At 39.7% G+C, this 20,888-nt stretch overlaps 1 protein-coding gene across 1 annotated transcript in view; it reads left to right on the plus strand.

The window, feature by feature from the left end:
• The first annotated feature begins 273 nt into the window (after nucleotides 1-273).
• Nucleotides 274-20,888, plus strand: part of slc30a2 (solute carrier family 30 member 2) — an 81,527-nt gene continuing 60,912 nt past the window's right edge. Inside the window, exon 1 of the mRNA XM_073057133.1 lies at nucleotides 274-604. Coding sequence (XP_072913234.1) covers nucleotides 525-604 — 80 coding nt within the window. The 5' untranslated portion in view covers nucleotides 274-524. The remainder of the gene's footprint in view (nucleotides 605-20,888) is intronic.

Raw genomic sequence — 20,888 nt, forward strand, 5'->3', positions numbered from 1 at the left:
CTTTAACGCGCTGCCAAGTTTACACCTGAGCTGCAGGAATGCCCGAAACGGAATCGTTCAGGTATTCCAAAATCACCTGAGCTCGCACTGTTTTTTTTTTAAAAAAGATCGCTATCTATTCCAGGAATAGTCTTGCAAGGTGGTATTTAGAAGGCGGCAGATAGCAAGCGCCATTCCCAGCCCTTTCGCTGGCTTTTTGCTGAGAGATGTGACAGCGGTGTCGGCACACGTCGCACGTTGAGCAGGAGCAGAGCTTCCTTCAGTCAACGCAGCTCCGATTGCCCTTTGCACACGACTCTCTTCTATTAACAAATAGCACAGCGCGAACGATCACTCAGTCAAAGGAGATTCAACCTAGCAGCAGAAACTTTGGGTGGTCGGAGGTGCGCCATGCAGATCACCCCGGTGGAAAACGCGACGTTTTGAGGATCTCAAAACAAGGAGCATCTTAACTAAAGTGATTTAAGTTAATAGGAGGGATATCTGGTTAGTGCTTTCCAAGTTCAAGAGTAGCTTTTGGAAATATGGATCAGTTTGTGGATTCAGAAAGAGCTAATCTGATAACCGAAAATAAGGCGAGGATGTACACGTTGCGCCTGAAAAGGTAAAGCGCTCGCATTGTTAGATTGCAACCCGCTGGTGAATTTATAGACAGTTAACACTAGATTAATTAATGCAAATAAAATTGCACCCTGCAGGCTACGGTAACCAGGTGCAAGAATCTGGAATGCACTTATTATCTGGAATACTGCGATTTTATTTTGCATTTTAAACTATCGTGTTCTAAATGGACGAGCATTACGTTGCTGTGAGAATTTGACTACCTCGTTATTCAGTAAATTGGGTATTTACCAAACATACAAAAGAGTATAGGTAATATGTGATATAATGACTAACAATCACGTTTCAAGTAACAAGGTTGCTTAAAACGTTGCAGTCCTCAGTTTGCGTTCCCTTGCTTCACCTACTTTTGACATTACTGAATTAAATGTAGTTTGAAAGGAAACATGCTGGGAAGGTTTTAGAACCAGTTGATGTATCTCCCTAGCAGCGCTATCACACCCTGCAGTCAGGAATAGAGCGTTAGCGGGAGAACCGCGGACAGTTCGACTGAAGGAATTTCAAATAATAACTATTTGTCGGCACTGTAATACGTGCATATCATTTAATGTTAGTCATTATCTTTGACATAATTAATCCGACAATAAATAGCTAGCCGCTTGCTTTAATGTAACTTGCGCGCACAATTCACAAGGCTCCGTTTCTGGTTATACGATCTTTTGTTCAAAGGGACGAACGTAAATGTGGAATTTGGCTCTTTTTTCCCCCCTAGCCGGTTTGTGATTTGAGGCTAAAATCTAACGCCAGAACACATGGCCGCGAGAGCAGTTTGTGTGAAGAAATTCATTTTCACGCCTGATTTCATTTCAGACAATCTGTGATTAATAGCTTCGCGAACTGTACACTCAGTAGATAATGCAAAAGGCAATATTAATGATTGATGCTATTTTATAAGGGCATTAAAAATTCGTTTCACGCTTACCATCCATGATGTTATGTAGTTAAATCGCCAAATGTATAAAACCTGTCTTTTAATATGGATTCACTGATAACTTTTGATGGATTTTGTTTTTAAATTTCCAGTTGCAGAAATGCACGGAAAGAGCACCACTTTCAAGATGTTCAGTTCTTAACATCTATTCAGAGGAAGTTAAGCACTTTTATTTAAATGGAGGGGTGAAAACGTTGCTGACAATTTCAGTTCCATGCGGTAGATGAACGCCGAACATGGCACTGAAACAAGCAGAAGTAACGCAAATTAAAGCACTAGACACCGACTCGGCAGTGTACCTGCTGGCCTTTATTTCCTTCCCTCCGTGGGGCAGATGAAAGGACTGATGTTTAACTATAGCATTACCTGTTATGTCTGTTTGACCAATGATATTGACCCGTATTCTGTAGTTGCACCGGGTGTCACTGTAATGTGTGCCAAAAATATTCCTAAAAAATGGCAGTTTACACGGGGACCATGTTCTGTCCATGGTTTAAAATAGTAAACGTGTCGGGATGGTTGCCAAACTTACAGTGGTGTATAATTTTGCGAAGGAGCATCAGGGACCATGGACTAGAAATTCTCGCGCCATGTTCTAATTCGAAAATACTACATAGAGTGAAAAAAAAAGCCTCCATCTCATTGAGGCCTGAGGAGGTGGTTGGTGCCCTAGTGTAACACCCGACGAGTGCCACAACACTCGTCGATGAGATTCCAGAAACTGCGGCAGTGGGCAATGATTCATTTTTGGGACAGTGTGCGCTCACGATTTGTTATCAACATCCTGTGTGTACAGACGCCGCAGAAACACTTTCAGGGTCCTCCGGTGTCAGTTCTTGTTCACAACAAGAGCAAAATACGTGTACCTTGGCCTGCACCTGGATTTCAGTCCACTCATATAAACATATGGATATTATTAGTTTGGGCAAAAGACTACCTGCTGTATTTCATATCGATAGTTTTCCCTGATCGGCCTGGGAGAGTTGCGTACGTTCAGTCAGATTGGGTTAACAGGCGTGACTTGTTAATGAAAATACGCGCACTTCAATACTGTAGATAGACTTGTGATGAACCCAGATGTGGAGGTTGTGGCACCAGCGCGAAATAGAGCGAAGCATTTGAGTGAAGCCAGCCGCGTCGCGGTTGGGACAAATCAATATCTAATTTATTTACGGCTGGCTTCGTGGTGTTGAGATTACCCCTGTGCGGTAAACAAACACAATGTAAGTAAATTAAACGACGACGGTTGTGGGTTAAATTCGGACTTGAAAAGAAGCCTGAATAGAACCACAGCACGCCGTTTAAACTCCCCATCAGGGCAGCGACCGAAAGGTGTTTGAGGAGCACAACAAGCGTGTTGTGAACCCCGCAGTTTCTTGAAACGGGCCTAATTGTACAGGCATTATTTTCTATTCTACCATAATAGCTTGGTCACCTCGTTCCTCTTCGTTCAATGATTTCTACACACACTCAAAAAAAAACACTGACATATCATCCTATTTCAGATTTCAGCTACTGTAGTATGTGAACAAAAATTGTCAAATGGCTAACTTTCGGGCTGGGAGGGCGAAGTTGTAGATCTACAGCAAACAGATGGGACGTTTTAAAGATAGATCTATTTGCTGATAAAGTGGAAAAAATCATGGTAAAGTGAAAAAATACTTGTTAAATACGCTATTCGCCTTCTATGAAATCATTCTGCGTAGAAGAGCCTGTCGTTCGCCCGTATGTTAAAAAGTTCGTTTATCCAGTGGATCCCATAATTTTTTAAAATCGTATTTTTTAAATGTAAAAATCATTGAAAGAGATTGCCTTTTTCCAGATGACGTTCTTTGATAATGAGCGCGAACACAATTGATAAAAGTGCAATTTAAAAAATAATCTTCACTACAGGGAAGAAATTAACACATCAATACATAGACCGTTGGAAAGCAGGCCCAGTTAAAAAGAGATTCCCTGTAACTGTAGTCGGAAAATTTTGTTTATAGCCCATATGGTTGTATAAAAACAATCTTTTCCCTGAAAGAGATATTTCAAAGGATGCTGAATATCCAATAAGGAAATTTCTTGTAGAGCACCCAGTTCTCCTGAAGAAAAAAAATCCTGATAACAGAAATAGGATTTTTAAAATCCCTGCAATAGATTTGTATCTGTAATGCTTTGCTTTCACAGGTTTATTTTCAACATGAAATGCTGAATCCCATGTAGAGAACAGAATCCAATCAAAACGCCCAACCGCCTGATTTTGTAGTAGGTTTACCATTTGGGAGAACCACAACATTCAGTATTGATGAATATCAGAGGCGTATTTGACAACAAAATTAACCTTTGATATGCAGTGGTGTAGGCAGGCTGCAAAATTCTGTATCTAGAAAACAGATATTACTTTTATTGTGTGCTCTATTGCATGTCCATACAAATAATATGATGTTAAAGCAATTATAGGTTTATCCTTAAAGCAGCATTAACCATTTAAAAAAATTGTCTATAAACTATTGACCTTACATTTAAAAATAATTAATAACTTTGACAAATTCTGTATTCTCTTTAACAGCACTGACAGATCAATTCACTCCTGAGTTATCCTTTAATAAAAAAATTAAAACTCAAGATATATACACAACAAAGAATAACTTGATCTGTAAAAATTATCAACTCAAGTTAATCAGTCCACGTTACGGATCAATTATCAACCTGCAGCATTTTGTTCCTGTTGTACCATTCCTTTTCTGTCATTGATATGACTAAATAAGCTTCCATAAGGAACTGGAACCAAAATCAAGCATCTTCTGGCACTTACCTAGTCTAGTCGAATACAATATGCTCCTCACAAACTGGAGTCCTTTCTTCACAAAGTACATATGGTAAACTTGTCTGATTCACAATATTTAAAATTTCATCCATTTGAACAAGATAGATGATATTTTTAGCTTTTTCTCTACATTGTCAGCTAGTGATCAGATTTGATGGGTTGTACAACATTCATTTGTAAGGACCAAAACTCCAGCTGAGGACTAAATAATGGAATTTGATGAGTGGGCGATGTCATTAGAAGCAAGGCAGCGAGATATTGTGTTTGTATCTAAAGTGATGCAAGAATTGATCTATTAAGCAGCACCAGTGGGAGTAACCCAAATTAAAAATTCAAGAAGTAGGAGAAATAATCAAGCTGTGATGTCACAAGAATGTAATTGGTTAATGAGTATTGCAGTTTGTTTTCTCTCTAAATGGGGATTACTCCAAATGAGAATGCAGTGGGAAAATAGTATGACAATGTAACCAAAAGTGTTCCATAAGTACTTTAAATATTCTATTAACTAGACTAAAATGTTATTAAAGTTATAAATGGTTGAATATGTATTAGTTAAATCATCTAAATTATGTTGGATGTTGCAGGACAGGTGATATTTTGTGACTATAGTTAAAGACACCTGGGGGATACAGGGGCTATGCAGAGTAGCCACATCGGCAGCAAATCTCAATTTAGAGGAACTCAACTCAGATCTGAGGAGGTGTCTTACATTAGGGAGGGACACCTATTGACGTTTAGTTTCTGGGAGCAGTTACGTCCTTTAGGCAAAACGTATTTGAGCAATGGGCTGGAATAGGAGGGTGTGACTACAAATGCAGCCGGCAAGAAGATCCAGAATTTAGTCCTGATGCAGCTCTGGTCTTTCTAGTTCTGAAATAAAAATCAGAAAATGGTGGAAGAACTCAGGAGATCGGGCAACATCAGTGGAAAGAGGAACGGGAAAAAATTTTGTTCAGTATTCCTTGACCTGCTGAGGGGTTTTCATAGTTTTCTGCTTTTTTTTCTAGCCCACGTTGTATGTTGTCTTGATCTCACTGCATACGGGAATTGGCTGCTTTATTTGTTGAATAGATGGAGTTGGGCATTGTGGAGTCATCAGTGAACATTCTCACTTATGAACTTAAGACAAAAGGAATGTCATTGATTAGGCAATTGAAGATGATTGGGCCCGGAGCACTGCCCGAGGAATTATTGCAGTGATATAGTGGGATGATTGACTTCCTACAACCATAACCACCTTACATGTGCAATTTATGGCTCAAATCATTAGAATTATTTCCCCTAAACACCCATTGATTTAAGTTTAACCAGGGCTCTTTTATACCACTTTCAGTTAAGTGCCAAATTGAGATCGAGCAATTGAAATACCAAGGTCCTCGATTAGTGCTTGGACCAATACTCTAATGAGGGTTTGAGCTGAGTGGCCCTAGAAAAACCTGAGCTGGATATCACTAAGCAGATTATTGGTGAATGAGTGTCATGTGATGCTACAGCTGGCGACAGCTTCCATTACTCTCCTCTTGATTGATTGGGCAGTAGTTAGCTGGAATGGAATTGTCCTAATTTTTTTTGTGATCAGGACATATCTGGGCAACTTTCTACAATGTTAGGTAGTTTGCATATTGTAACTTTAATGCAACCTCTCAGTCAGAGGCACAGCCAACTTCAGAGTGCAAATCCTCAGAACTACACAGGTTGTTGTGTGATCCCCATAGCCTTGGCTTGGTCCATTGTTATTGGTCTTGATCTCTTGTACAGTGAGTCAATTTTTATTGAAGACTAGCTTCTGTGACAGACAAAGCCAAAGTGGATCTTAAACCAGGAACTACTCACTAAAGATAGTTTCAAACTTTTCTCTGTGTCTTTAGCATTCAAATTCAGGTGCACATTTGAGGTTTGGGTTATTCTTGGGGCCTCTATTTCCTTCTGGTTGTTTGATTGCCTATCACCATTTGTAATTAAATGTGGCAGGTCTGTAGAATTTTAATGATGTTTGATAATTGTGGAATCACATATTCCTCCCCCATATAAAATATAAACACATATAAAATTGCTGTTTAGCATTCAAGTGTTCCCATGCTACATTATCATTAAGCTAACACTTATGTTAAGGTAGGCTCAGTGCTGCTCCTTGCATGGCCTTCTGCACACCTCATTGAACCCAGGCTGATCCTTGGCTTTATTGTAAAGATAGAGTGAGGTATGTGCGTAGTGTTTATAATGCAGATTATGATGCCGATGATTGTCTATTGTACTGTAGGATTGCCAATGCTGTCCTCCTGAGTATATCCCAGTTACCACAACTATAATTTATCAGAATATTGTGACAAATACACAAATTGTGAAGATGGGATTTTGTCTCTGTAAGGATTGCTTACTGGTGACTTCTACTGACCCTGTTATGGAAAGATACACTTGTCATAGCCAGAGTGATGAGGATAAGGTTGGGAAGGTTATCCCTCATGTTGGCTTGCCAGCTATCTACTGCAGATTCAGACTGGCAGCCATGTCCTTCAGGACTTGGTAGGTTCAGACAGTGGTGAAGTCCCCCACCCAGAGATACTTGCTACTTTTGCCTCTTCATCACAGATTCACTAGCTGAGGAGGAGAGCAGATAATAACCAGGAGGAGATCTCCTGACCTATGTTTGACCTGGTGCCATGAGAGCTCACAGAGTCTGGAATCATGAGGACTCCTTGAACTAACCATTCCCACTTGTGTTCCACTACATCTCCACCTCTGGTAGTTACATCCTACTTGTGTGATTAGATTTATCATCAACATGTCTGACATGTTGCTATAACGTATCAATTTTGCTTGAGCCCTTTTTTTGGATAGACTATGTGATTCTATCCATATTTGTTTTTTACTTTACTATGATAGTTACAATATAATGATATGCCAGACCATTTAAGAGGGCAATTGAGAATTAATCATATTGCTAAAAGTCTGAAATTATCTACAGCTGTTTGAAATTAATTGTCCTGGGTTTAGGCTAGTATATAAGTACAAAGGCACAAGAGACTGCAAATGCTGGAGTCTGCAGCAAGAAATAATTTATAATTATGAAGGCTGAGTTGGTTTAAGTGGACTGGGAAAATAGATTGAAAAGATACAGATGTTGTGCCCTGCAGAATATTAGTGAACCATATGGAGCTTTATGAAAATATGGGTATTTTATGGGCATCATTACTTAGACATTTTGTCTGGATTATAAACAAATTAAACTTGACAGATTTCAAGGTAAGATTTTAACGCAGATCTCTGGATCATCTAGGCATTTGGGTTACTGGATTGATGGCACAAATATAAATAAATTAGTTTGATTTGATAGTTTTAATAGATTAAATCAGTTTGATTTAAAAAGAGGTTGAATCTATTTTTCAAAGAGATGATTGTACAATGAGAATTGAGTGTTACTGGAGATTTCAGGAACATGGGCAAAAAGGAAAATGAACTTGACTCAGAGATTCTGTTTGAATGGCAAAGGAACTAAGTTATTGTTGAGAATGGTCAAAAGACCTCCAAACATTGTGCAGGAGGACAGTGTATAAATTCAGGAAATACTGGGACGAAAGGTACTCCAGTAATCATAGGTGACTTTAATTTTCATTTATATTAGGCAAATCGAATAGATAATGATAGTTTTGGGGATGAGTTTATAAAGTCTGTTTAGTATAGTTTTTAAACAAAACGTTGGAATACCTTCAAGAGAATAGATTATTTTTAATTTGGTCATATTTAATGATTTCATATCGGAAGATCCTCTGGAGAAGGGTTGATAATAGCTTGATAACTTTTCAGTTCTTAGTTTGAGAATAAGAAATTTAGGTCTTAAACTAACATCTTAAAATTGAAATACAGTCAATTCCAAAAGCAACATTCTCTCTAATTTTTTTTACAGCTGCATGGACTAACCATTATTCTGAGCAGGAAATTTTTACGTGGCCTGTAAGCTGGGCGGCACTTAAAATTTTTATTTTGGTAATATGCATATAATGAATGCTTAGAATGAAAATTGAAAAATCACACACTTCTGATTTTATTTATTAATTGAAGGGTGTAATGAAATTCAACACAACAAAAAGAATCGTTCATGTTTTGTAAACTTTTTCTCGTCTGTCTTTATTACAAATTTATTATCTACCAACATAGTCCAGATTAGTTTTGCATCCAGATGAAAGATGCATATTAATATATACATATATGTAATCATTAGATCATCCAAATGTTCCACTTCTAGTCTGTTTCTGGATTTACATTTGAGTGAATTCATAAGACTGAATCCACATTCACAGTCAGCACTAGGAGTTTGAAATGTTCCAGTGATGTCAACAAGAATTGACAGTTCTTCAAATTCTTCACTTCTAAGCACATAGTTCCACATATCAGCGAACAACTTAGTTGAACTAGTCTTAACTTTAAGGAGCAATTTGAGATCGCAGTATTGCTGTGATATCTTTGTTGCAACACTTTTGTTGTAGTTTGTATATTAAAAAACTCAGCTGCGTGGCAACAAAGGCTGTATGCAGTAGCATTTTAGATACTGCCTGGACGCTCACCTATGCAGCTTAGAGGGAACAGTGTATGAAAATACAATCGGCTAAAGTACCTGAGAAGATAAAATTAAAGATGGTGGATAAGTCATGCCACCTTCCAGGTAGTAGAGGCAAATTCATTGGAGGCTTTTAAGGGATGTTTGGATAGACACATGTATGTAAGGAAGATGGAGATACATGGACATGGTGTAGGTTGGAGGGATTAGTGTTTGGGTGTTTCTGATTTGCCTTTTAGCTGTTTTGGCACAACATTGTGGGCTGAATGAGCTGTTCCTGTGTTCCTGAACTTTTCTAAATTCTATGTTCTAAATTGTTGGCTGATGGTACAATTTGATAATTGCCTTAGTGACATAAACACAGTGAGGTGCAGCTGTCTTCAGGACAGCAGTGTTGGGCAACCTCATAATAATATGGGGGGGGGGGACTCTATAGTTAGGGGGTCAGACAGGCGATTCAGTGGACGCAGGAAGGGAACATGGATGGCAGTTTGCCTCCAGGGTGCCAGGGTCCGGGATGTTTCTGATCACATCCACGATATCCTGAAGTGGGAAGGTGAACATGAGGTCATGGTACGTAATGGTACGAAAAGGGAGGAGGTCCTGAAAACAGACTACAGGGAGTTAGGAAGGAAGTTGAAAAGCAGCACCTCAAAGGTAGTCATCTCGGGATTATTGCCTGTGCCACACGCCAGTGAGTACTGTATAGGAATAGAAAGAGATGGTGGATAAATGTGTGGCTGAGGAATTGAAGCAGGGGCAGGGATTCAGATTTCTGGATCATTGGGACCTCTTTTGGGGCAGGCATTGTTCCCTTATTCAAGAAAGGGAGTAGAGATAGCCCAGGAAATTATAGACCAGTGAGTCTTACTTCAGTGGTTGGTAAGTTGATAGAAAAGATCTTGAGAGGCAGGATTTATGAACATTTGGAGAGGCATAATATGATTAGGAATAGTCAAAGGCAGGTCGTGCCTTATGCGCCTGATAGAATTTTTTGAGGATGTGACTAAACACATTGATGAAGGTAGAGCAGTAGATGTAGTGTATATGGATTTCAGCAAGGCATTTGACAATGTACCCCATGTAAGGCTTATTGAGAAAGTAAGGAGGCACGGGATCCATGGGGACCTTGCTTTGTGGATCTAGAATTGGCTTCCCAACAGAAGGCAAAGAGTGATTGTAGATGAGTCATATTCTGCATGGAGGTTAGTGACCAGTGGTGTGCCTCAGGGATCTGTTCTGAGACCCCTTCTCTTTGTGTTTTTTATAAATGACCTGGATGAGGAAGTGGAGGGATGGGTTAATAAATTTGCTTATGACACAAAGGTTGGGGGTGTTGTACATAGTGTGGAGGGCTGTCAGAGGTTACAGCAGGACATTGATAGGATGCAAAACTGGGCTGAGAGGTAGCAGATGGAGTTCAACCCAGATAAGTGTGAAGTGGTTCATTTTTATAGGTCAAATATGATGGCAGAATATAGTATTAATGGTAATTCTCTTGGCAGTGTGGAGATCAGATGGATCTTGGGTCCGAGTCCATAGAACACTCAAAGCTGCTGCATAGGTTGACTGTATGGTTAAGAAGGCATATGGTGCATTGGCCTTCATCAACCATGGGATTGAATTCAAGAGCTGAGAGGTAATGTTGCAGCTATATAGGACCCTGGTCAGACCCCATTTAGAGTACTGTGCTCAGTTCTGGTCACCTCACTACAGGAAGGATGTGGAAACTGTGAAAAGGGTGCAGAGGAGATTTACAAGGATGTTGCCTGGATTGGGGAGCATGCCTTATGAGAATAGGTTGAGTGAACTCAGCCATTTCTCCTTGGAATGGCGGAGGATGAGAGGTGACCTGATAGAGGTGTATAAGATGATGAGAGGCACTGATCGTGTGGATAGTCAGAGGCTTTTTCCCAGGGCTGAAGTGGCTAACATGAGAGGGCATAGTTTTAAGGTGCTTGGAAGTAGGTACAGAAGAGATGTCAGGGGTAAGTTTTTTTACTCAAAGAGTGGTGAGTGTGTGAAATGGGCTGCTGGCAACGGTATTGGAGGTGGATATGATAGGGTCTTTTAAGAGACTCCTGGACAGGTAAATGGAGCTCAGAAGTATAGAGGCTATGGGTAACCCTAGGTAATTTCTAAAGTGAGTGCATGTTCAGCACAGCATTGTGGGCCGAAGGGCCTGTATTGTGCTGTAGGTTTTCTATGTTTACCAGTGTTGCTTCCTCTGTATTTGGATTCTCACAAATAGTTTCAAACCTAAATGACATAGCATGTCTAGAAGCCCCAAAGGACTACTCATTTTCCTCTAATGAAACCCTCTCCTGCTCTGGCTCTGACTGCATGCTCAAAGTTGAATGACTTATTGGTGGATAAGTTTAATTTACTTTTTAAGATTTCATTCACTCATGTGCGCATCATTGACAAGGCCATCACTTTTTACCCCAGTAATTAAGAGTCAACTACATTAAAACCGTAAGACTTAGGAGTAGAATTAGGCCTTTTGGCCCATCAAGTATGCCTACAGCCTTCCATCATGGCTGATTTCCCTCCCAACCCCATTCTCCTGCCTTCTCCCCAATTGCTTACATTGCTTTAGGACTGGAGTCACACTAAAAACTGTACCAGGTAAGGTAGAACATTTCTTCCCTAAAGGATATTAGTGGAACAGATGGGTTTTATGTCATTTTGGTAGCTTGCCACATTACTGATTTATTTAATTAACTGAATTTAAATTTCCCAGCTGCTGTGCTGGGATTTGAACTCACAACTCTGCTTCATTAGTCTAGGTCTCTGTCGTACTCATCATATAACATGATTATTATGCCACTGTACTATTAACGTAGAAGAGGTTATGTAAGGTTTTAAAACATAACCTAAGAGAAAATTCTGTTCTTAAATATCTATATTATTAAAAAAATAACATCAAATATTGTGTGTGTGTGTGTGCGCGTTGGTATTTGATTTTTATAAAATAATTATCTCCACTGACTTGATTTTTACATTGCACCAGCACTGAAGCCAAATTTGAAATACAAATTGAAAATCTGTAATATGGACCCTCTTCTTTTTAACCTGAAGTCTTATACTCCCTCGATGTTCTTCTACATAAGATATTCTATTATGTTCTGAGTCTTGTAACCACTAATGTGTCTGCACTGTGGCAATTTTATATGATTCCAACTGCTTCCTAATTATCCATTCAGAATATGCAGTATGACAATTCAATGCAAATAGACTGTTTCAATGCAAATAGACTCACTGCTTACGTTGGGCAAAGAGCTTTGTGTAGAAAGAAAAGGAATGGTTCATATGACATCCATCAAGCACAGGCTGGTAGTTCAGCTGCTTTTTAAATCATTGAATCAGATGGCTGAGATTTGATGAGCTGAATATTTCCTATTTGCAGATTTAACCTGGGGCTTTGTAATTCATATTTGCAGAATCATGTATGCAAGCTGAATGGAGGAATTTTGAGCAAATTAAATTGAACATGGAGCTGGCTAGCAACAAATTTATCCATTTAATCCATTTAATTGAAGCAAATTAATTTCCCACTGCATAGAAGTGCGTCATTGATATCATGATTTGTAGAATATTATAACTAAGTCATTACACAAAAGGAAATTGGACACAGTTTTAAACATCAAAATATCTCCATTGGCATTTGTAACAAAAAAAGTACAAATGTGAAAATCTGGAAAACAAGAAGACACAGAAAAATACATTAGCATTGGAAAGGGGGAAAATGGCAGGTACAGTCTCTTCATCCAAATGAAAATGGTTAAAAGGGAAAAATTCCATGAGGTGATTGACTTCATCACTGGAAAACTGAGAGCACTGTTCCCATGCCTACTTCTTTAACTCGTGAACCTTTAACTGTTGTTCAGTGCTGGCTGCAGAAATACAGAGCACAGGTCATCAGGGTTTCTCCCTAAATATTAATAAACATTCCTCTTTTCAGTAAGTGTTATAGAACCATAGATTCTTAGAAAACTACAGCACAGAAACATGCCCTTCAGCCGAATTAGTCTGTGCTGAACTATGAACCTGCCTAGTCCTAGTGACCTACCCACTCTACCCCTCCCATCCATGTATCTATCTAAATTTCTCTTAAATGTTGAAATCAAAGCCACATCCGCTATTTCCCCTGGCAGTTCAATCCACACTCTCACCACCCTCTGAGTGAAATGTTTCCTTTAAGCATTTCACCTTTCACTCTTAACTCATGACCTCTAGTTGTAGTCTCACCCAACCACAGTGGAAAAAACCTGCTTGCATTTACCCTATCTATGCCCCTCATAATTTTGTATACCTCTGTCAAATATCCCTTCATTTTCCCATGCTCTAGGAATAATTAGTCCTAACTTATTCAACCTTTCCTGATAACTGAGGTCTTCAAGTCTGGCAACATCCTTGTAAATTTTTCTGCAGGCTTTCAATCTTATTAATAGCTTTCTTGTAGGTTAGTGCCCAGAACTACACACAATACTCCAAATTAAGCTTCACCAATGTCTTATACAACTTCAACATTATATCCCAACTCTTGTACTCAATACTTTTGATCTCTTGTGTATTTACAGCATTTCCTATTTTATTCATATATCATTCAATTAAATTATATGTTTAAAATTATAAATGGCTTGATGTTCCATCCTGTGAGAACTTTATGCACTTTCTTGCTTAATGATCTCTCCTGTTTGGGCGGGCGAAGCAATTAAGCTCCATTAAGATAACTGGTGCAAATGCCGTTTCTATTTTATTTATTGCATGAATGTGTGGTTGGTAAGGACAGTATTTTCTATCCATCCATAGACATCAAGAATAAAATTGTAGTGAATGAACCTATGTAGCCCTTCTGATGAAAGTTGTTCCACAGTGATAATGAGTAGGAATTAAGTCTTTGCATTTACAAAGGAACACTGATATATTTCCAGATCAAGATAATAGGTCATTTGGAAAGAGAGTTCAGATGTTGACATTCCATGAACCTTCTGTATCTGTCCTCCTTAACAGTAGAGTTTGTCGGTTTGGAAGGTGCGTTGGAGTAACCTAGATGAGTGACTGCAGTGCTTTTCCTAGGTGGCATATTCTGTAACCACATGGCTCCATTTGTGAAGGAATGAATGTTAGAAGATGCAATCGCAGTCAAGCAGGCTATATTAGATTGGATAGTGTCAAGGTTATAGAATGCTATTTGACCTGCAGGCATGTGGTCGAGTGAAGGGCACTCCATCACACGCCTTGCAGACATTGGGAATACTTTGGAGAATGTGGAACTAAGGCATATCATCAGACAGATATGCAGCTCTTGCAGCTTCTGCATTTGTGGCTGATTTAGTGGAGTTTTGGGGTTATCGGCATGATGAAGCTTAATGCCACCGAATTGGCACTAGACTGTCATGTGGAAGATGATCATTGCCTAGCATTTGGTGTCAACTATTGTCTGCCACTTGCCAGCCAATGCTTGAACATTGCCTTGGTCTTGCTTCAAGGAGTCATTCCTCATTTAATGAGAAATTAGCATCATACAATCATTAGTGAAGTTATGAAGTGATTGAAAATATTTGGATGTAATTCTCTACCCTGTGAATCTCTTACAGTGATGTTTAGGGACTTGGACAACCACTGCTCTCCACTTGTGCAAGGTATGACTCCAGCCAGTGGAGCTTTTTCATGATTCCCAATTACATCTGTTATGTTTATTCTCAATAAAAGTCAAACTTGCGTGGGTAAAACTAATAAATATTTATTTACAGAACACTCTAGTATGGCTTTAGTTCCACACGAGCGGTTGCGACCAGCTCCCCAACGCTACCTCTGCTTCTGGGTGAACTGCCCTCATTGCACATTGGGAACGGAAGTTCTTTATTATATCCACACATAATAACACAACTTTGATGTCTAGAGCAATTACTCTCACTTGCCTTCGGAATTTAACTCTTTAGTCCATGTTTGGAGCCAGCAATCCTAATAAAATTCTGGCACTGGCAAGCAGATTAAGTGCTGGTAAGCTTTACAATGAAGTTCTAGAAACTGCAGCATTAATGTTGTGACTTGTGCTTTGGTATTTATGAAACAGCAGTTTGAGGACCAGAAGTGTGCATCCATAAATATGGTTCAACAAGCTGTCAGGGTGATTGATGAATAACTGCTGTTGGTGTAAAGGCATGAATGAACTACTGATGAATTACTGTTCCCATTGACTATATAACGGTGGAAGGAAAGATAAGACGTTTATCAGGCATTTCTATTTTACACAGCTGGATGCCTGATGCAGACTCTAACATTCTGTTATTCTTGCTGCCCTTGACATTCATGCCTCTTTTCCTTGGGTTCTTACCTTTCTTGGGCTGAGAATGTTATATTTTAAATATTTGTTTTCATTCACATCTATGCGAGAGGCCGAGAAAAACAAGTATTTTCTATGTGGGGGGATTGGGGAAGAAAAAAGTCAGTCCAGAATTTTACAAGGTTTGGGAGATTGCTGGCAAAAGTCCATGGAGTTTACAACCTTTTCCAAAACCACTAATTACCTGCAGTAGTTCCAAATGAAGCATATGCCAGCAAGCAGAGCCTATCAATGTCCAGATGTGAAAACAAATGCTGAGGGCAAAAAGACCCTTTCCAATCACACACACTACTCTTCATTTCACATGATTATACCACTCAGCCCTCTGTAACAGAAGCATTGTCTGCCAAGCAGCAATTGTTGAATTTTATTAATGTAGCAGCAAGCAAGCGGCTTTGCTGAAGTCACACATGAAGATAAAGTACTGTGAATGCTGGAATTCTTCAAATACGTAAATATAGAAAATGCTCAGCAGCACAGAAAGCTTCAGTGAGGAGATAAACTGACGTAATGCCGCAAATGATGATCTGTCAGAGCCAATATAAAGGGCTAGTCTGCAGCTTCATCAAGACCGAATCCAGGAAGGGTTTAAGAGCCAATAAACCTGGAGCTAAACAAAGGCTGAAATTCAGCAATCGCATTGTACGCAGAAAGTAATGTTGATTTCCATTAGATTCAATTTTTCAAAACGTAATGATGCGTTTTAGGGTGCTGTTTAATTTTCTGTGTTCAGTTCTGCGAATTATTGCATACACTATTGTGAAGAACCAACAATTAGCAACAAAGACCGATGTCAGGTCGCATCACTGCATCAGATCAACATAAATCAATATATTCAAATATTTCTGTTGCAAAATCAGGTGAAATTTTAATGGAAGAGAAGTCACCCACAGTTAATCACATTTTCTCCCTTCTCTACTTCTTTTCTCAGAACGCAAAACAACAATGTATAATAAAAATGAACCTAACTATATAAACACTGGCTAAAACATAATCCCTGTCTTCACACTGAGTCTAATGTTTTTCAATGCCTTTTTACGAGACGTTCAAAATGCAGTACACTTCCTTTTTTCTGTGATCTGAATCTGCACTTTCCCCAGACATTTATTGATACTTTATACGTTCACACTTTTTTGTAATTGCAGTTAACGGTTTTCAAGAAAAGTGACAGCCTTTCAAGTTGAATGTTGACATGAGTAAGGAGAAACATTTGAATTGGTTCTAAATTTAGAGTTTGACTCATAAAGTTGGAGTTTGGGCTTTATTGCTTCAGTTTTCCAGATTGAGGTTGAAGGGAGAGAAGTGAATCCCAGTGTAAGGCCTCTTAGTCTGTTTCGTGGGAGCTGCCATGTTATTAAAAGTGGCTTTCAAGGCATCTTTGGCAGCTGCCTTTAAGAGACATTAGGTCTATTAGTATATTAATGAAATCCAAAAAAAAAACCCTTCATGAAAATTTTCTGGTGTGAATGAAGTAGGAGTAGGGCTGCTCTGTTTAATCTGGATTTACTAGTGACATTCTTAACAGGCTAGCTTGCCTTTCTGCGGAACCAAAGAGTGTTGGGTATGTTAGGCTTTTTTCCACAAATCTTGGAGTATTGTTTCTCTTGATCAACTCCCCTTCCCATCCACCTTTCCTTTCACAGGGCCTCCAACAGTTTGAAATTTACATTTAATTCTTTGTACCTGTCTAGCTGCTTTAGGTGTTGGCAGCTCAGTGGACACTAAGATGAGGCTTAAGGATCATCTGGGCGTTGACTTGTCTGTTCAGGCACACTCAGTGTTCTCTGCATGGAATTTGCCTCAAAAAGTTCCAAAATTTAGCATTTTTTTTTTACAAATAACTGCATCTAACATCAAAGTTCATTGAGTCCGTTATATATAGATAGACAGATGAAATTATTTTTCGGTCACATTGTCTAGTTTCTCAATAATTGATGTCCATTGTTCATTGGCTTGAGTTTCCAGAAGCGAATCATTTCTCCTATAAAACAAAACCTCCAATTTTTTTTTACTTGGAATGAGCTTCCACAATTAATTTTTATTTGCACATTAAAAACATATGTGTAAATAAATGTGGTAAAATTGTCTTTTTCACTAAAGTGTGTACAGATGTATTGGCACTTGCTTGTACTTAACTCTATCACCTTTAGCTTTATTAAGATGGAAATAACTGGTAGCTGATACCTGGTACTAACTAGAGAATTTTCTACTGAAAACCAAGACAAGTACATATAGATTTGAATTACTTATTTACAGATTAAGTACTGGAAGGCAAAATACTGAAACACTGAATACTTTAAAACAATAAATATAAAATCAGCCATTCTCACTGGTAATCTTAACTTGAAACAAAATTCCCTTTATTTCCCTTTCCTTTAAACCCCCAAATATTCTATCATCAAATGTTGACATGGGGCTAAATTTTGATGTGAAATTGGTATTGTACAGTTTCTACCTGATGTAAAAATAACAATGTTCATTTCCAATAACAATAATGGAAATGTAATTCAGTAGTTTTCTATAATAAGCATCTACTCTGAAATACTGCTAATACATCATATTTTCAACTGGTCCAAATTGCTGCCATTAATATCTTGCACTTAATTCCATTCTCTTGTACTACTGTCTGCAGATTTGATCCTAAATTCACAATGAGCAGAACACCTTTATTGACATTGATTGGTATGAAGTACTAATTTATTTTCAGTCTTCTGTTATCAGCTTTTGTTGCTGTCTCTCAAATTGTGTAGCACTATCCTTCTCCCACAGTAACCTCGGTAGGATTTTACCAAGTTCAAGTTCAAATTTATTATCATCTGACTGTACATGTTTGCAACCAAATGAAACAAAGTTCCTCCAGGCCATGGTGCAACTACAACGTATATCACACAAAGCACATAAACCAAAATAGTATATTATGAATAAGTTACCGTCATAAAATATAATTCAAAATGCATGTAGTAAAGTGCAGCACAGGTAAGGAGAACAGTAAACAGTTCACTATCCTAGTGATGATACCTCAATGGTGGCAGAGTATTCATTAGTCTCACAGCTGGAGGGAAGAATCTGTTACCCAAACACGAGGAAATCTGCAGATGCTGGAATACTCTCGTGTTTGTGATTCTGTTCTGCAAAGTCTCTTCTAGGGATGCCCACCCTGAAGAAGTTTAAATCTTCTCTTTGATGGGAGTTCAGTGGAACCCTGTCTCACTGTGATCTCTACTGCACCCATCACTGGCCACCTTATGCTTCTTCCTCCCCTCACCCCACCTTCTTGCTCTGACTTTTCATTTTTTTTTCCAGTCCTGATGAAGGGTCTCGACAGGAAATGTTGGCTGTTTATTCATTTCTATAGATGCTGCCTGACCTGCTGAGTTCCTCCAGCATTTTAAACTCTTACCCAGTCTGGCAGTCTGGGTAGACTTTCACCTTCAAAGAAAATGTCATTAGATGACAGGGATTCTCAACAATGCTTTGGGCTTTTCATCCGTAACACTCCAAGTAAATATCAAAAATAAGCGGGAGGAAGATCCCAATGGTCCTATCAGCAGTTCTTACTGTCCTCTATAGGGTCTTGTAGTCTGATGTCTTGCAGCTTCTGTAAAACACAGTGATGCTGCCAGACAGGACATTCTTGATGATGCTCCTGTAGAAAGTTGTTAGAATAGAGGTGGAGTGTCCTGCACGCCTTAACCTCCTCAAAAAGTTTAGACGCTACTGTACCTTCTTGAGTAGTGAAGAGATGTTGTAGGTCTAGGTTATGTGCACACCAAGGAACCTTGCACTCTTCACTCTCTCCATGGCAGAGCTATTGATGTTCAATGGGGAGAGGTCAATCTGTACCTTCCTGAAGTCCACAATCATCTCTTTTGTCTTGTTCACGTTGAGGTTAGTTGCTCTTGCACTAATTTGTCAAGCCCCTCTACCTCTTCTCTGTACGACGGTTCATCATTGTTGCCGATGACGCCAACTACTGTTGTACCGTCAGTGAACTTATTGATGTGGTTTGAGCTGGATCTGAGAGTGCAGCAGTCGTGAGTCAGCAGCAAACTGAACACATAACCCTGGGGGGGCACTAGTGTTGAGTGGGTTGGAGCTTGAGATGTTGCTGACAATTCAGACTGACTGAGGTTTTCCATCAAGAAATCCAAGATCTAGTTACAGTCTAGTTGAGTCCCAATAAGGTCAATTTTACCCACCAGCCTCTGAGGGATGATCATGTTGAACGCCGAACTGAAGTCGATGAACAACATCCTCGTGTCTGAGGCATCGTTTTTTAGGTGGGACAGGATAGAGTAGAGGGCTGTAGCTAAGGCATCATCGGTGGACTGGTTTGAGAGGTAGTCGAGCTGGAAGGTGGGATTTTATCCATTACCAGCCGCTCAAAGCACTTCATGATTGTTGAGAGTCAGTGCCACTGGGCAGTAATCATTTAGACCAGTTGCTATTGTTTTTTTCGGTACTGGAATGATGTTGGCCGCCTTGAAACCTGGTGGGACAGTGGGCTGTTTCAGAGAGATATTAAAGATACATGTTAGGACCTCTGTTAGCTGGGCCACACAGTCCCTCAGTGTCTGACCAGATCTGTTGTCCAGCCCTGCAGCTTTGCGTGGTTTACCCTCGCTAGGGTCCCCCTTCGCTCGGCTGTGGCCAGACAGGGTGCTTGTTCCTCAGGAAGAGAGGGGGCTTTCCTCGATGTTGCATCATTCAGTTGGTCAAATCATGGATAGAAAGCATTCAGCCTACCAGGAAGGGGGGCGTTGCTGTCATTGACGTGCAGGGTGAACTTGTAATCAGTTGTGGTTTGTATATATTGCCACGTGCGCCCTGTGTTCCTGGTGTCACAAAGGTGTCTGTGGATTTTCTTTGCGTGGCCATGTTTGTCTTCCCAATGGCATAGGAGGGCATAGCTCTTGCCAACCTTACACTCGGCTTGTCCCCTGATCCGAAGACAGTGTCCCAGTTCCTAAGCATTGCAGAAAACTCTGCAATCAGATACGATTTCTGGTTTGTCCTGGCAGTGTAGTGTTTAATTACAGTAATGTCCTCAATGGCTTTTCCTCTGTAGCCATTCACTGATTCCACTTATTCATCAATATTGATGTGATGATTGTAGGTAGTCACCTCTGGTCTGTGCTTTCAACTTTGAAGGTGGCACCTTCTGACCAGGTCCTGATCTCCCTGTGAACTGGTTTGACTCGTTTAACCAGCGGTCTGTATGCAGGGGTGAGCAAAATGTATACGCCTTCTGAGTATTCGAGGTGAGGGCAGAGCAGAGCCTTTTAGGCTCCATGAATGTTGGTGAGTGGCTTTGAGGGGGCTGATAGTACCATAGGTCTCCTGCAACACTTCCCCAGAACCAGCACAGTGGTGGGGGGAGGATGTAAACAGCAACAAACATAATGGCAGTGAACTTCCTTGGTAAGTAGAAGGGCCCACACTTCACCAATAAAAACTTTAACTGCGATGAACAGTGGCCATTACTACCGAGGCTTTCACATGCCTGTTCTGACTGATACGGACACATAGACCTCCACCAGAGGTCGCAGCTTTTTTGTCCTCCTGAAAGGAGATTAGGCCCTTTAGCTGGAGGACTGAGTCTGAATGGTGTCTCGAA

Source organism: Hemitrygon akajei, chromosome 9 (genome assembly GCF_048418815.1).
Source record: "Hemitrygon akajei chromosome 9, sHemAka1.3, whole genome shotgun sequence".
In the NCBI taxonomy this organism is placed as follows: domain Eukaryota; kingdom Metazoa; phylum Chordata; class Chondrichthyes; order Myliobatiformes; family Dasyatidae; genus Hemitrygon; species Hemitrygon akajei.